The sequence below is a fragment of the Lipotes vexillifer genome, unplaced genomic scaffold, assembly GCF_000442215.2.
Source record: "Lipotes vexillifer unplaced genomic scaffold, Lipotes_vexillifer_v1.1 scaffold1201, whole genome shotgun sequence".
NCBI classification, from domain to species: domain Eukaryota; kingdom Metazoa; phylum Chordata; class Mammalia; order Artiodactyla; family Lipotidae; genus Lipotes; species Lipotes vexillifer.
Genome location: NW_006783542.1, coordinates 1340639 through 1341844, shown reverse-complemented (window position 1 = coordinate 1341844; position 1206 = coordinate 1340639). Strand labels below are relative to the sequence as shown.

General features: G+C 68.4%; 1 protein-coding gene across 1 annotated transcript in view; it reads left to right on the top strand.

Moving 5' to 3' along the window:
- Positions 1 to 952, top strand: part of TNNT2 (troponin T2, cardiac type) — a 10643-nt gene extending 9691 nt beyond the window's left edge. The window contains exons 12-14 of the mRNA XM_007456141.1: positions 89 to 179; positions 598 to 638; positions 907 to 952. Of these exons, the coding sequence (XP_007456203.1) occupies positions 89 to 179; positions 598 to 638; positions 907 to 952 (178 nt within the window). The remainder of the gene's footprint in view (positions 1 to 88; positions 180 to 597; positions 639 to 906) is intronic.
- Positions 953 to 1206: the final 254 nt, after the last annotated feature.

Here is a 1206-nt window from a genome sequence, read left to right as displayed (position 1 = left end):
GGGGGAGGGCCGGGAAGGGGAGCGGGTCCGGAGCAGCAGGGAGGCAGGTGAGGCCCCTCCTCACGGCCCCCGCCCACGGCCTGTGCAGGGAGAGGGCCACGGAGCTGCGGCAGAGCATCTACGACCTGGAAGCGGAGAAGTTCGACCTGCAGGAGAAGTTCAAGCAGCAGAAATACGAGGTGAGCCGTCGTGCGACCGTGTGCCTCGTGTGGCCGCTGGGCTGGCTGGTGCTTCTGGAGCCTGAGGGTTCGCTGGGGCCGAGCAGACACTTCCTGGGGTTCCAGCCCTGGGGTCTCCCCACTTCTGGCCTCGAGGCAGCAGCTCGGCTCACTGAGCACCCACGACGGGGGCACCAGGATGCACCGGGCCAGGCCTCCCGGCGGAGGTGGTGGTGGGGACCTCACCAGAGACGTAGCCGCTTACTTCTCACCGTGATGGCCCGGGGCCCTAGTGTGGGGTCCCGGCAGCACAGACGCCAGGCAAGAGAGCAGCTCAGCCCACTGGTCCTGCCCACCGCATCCCCAGGCCAGCCGGGCTCTGAGCCGAGTGGGTGCCGGTGCCGGCGGGGTCACTCTCTCTTGCCTCCTTTGCTCACAGATCAACGTTCTCCGCAACAGGATCAACGACAACCAGAAAGTGTGAGCAACCCAGCTCCATCCCCCACTTGCCCCCTTCCCCCTCCTTCCTGTCTCCCAGGCCTCCCTCCCCTTCCTCCTCTCCTGTAGGGTCCAAGAGCTCCCCCCCAACCCCACCCCCCGCCTGAGGCTGCTGCCCTGTTGAGCCTTTGGAGGCAGCTCCAGGTGGCCCCCTGCCCCTCTCAGCCCTCAGCAGCCCCCCACGCCCCCACCTACCCACCGTGGAGGGCTGCCCCGCGTCCTGTCTGAGTGGGCCCTGCTTGTCCTGCAGCTCTAAGACCCGTGGGAAGGCCAAGGTCACCGGGCGCTGGAAGTAGAGCCGCAGCCGCCTTCTCCGGGATCTGCTCCTCGCGGTGCCCCGCCCTGCACACCCCTGGCTCCCTGGGTCCTCCAGCACCGGAGGCCCACTCCCGCCGCAGACCAGGAGCTGGCCCAGCCGGAAGCCGCACTCGTGCCCGACCGCGCCCCCACGCCCACCCTAGCCGGTAATAAAGGCCACCACGCACCCACGGCATCCTGTCACTTCTCTTTAGAGGGAGGGAAACTGAGGTGCACCCTGGCCTCGCAGGGA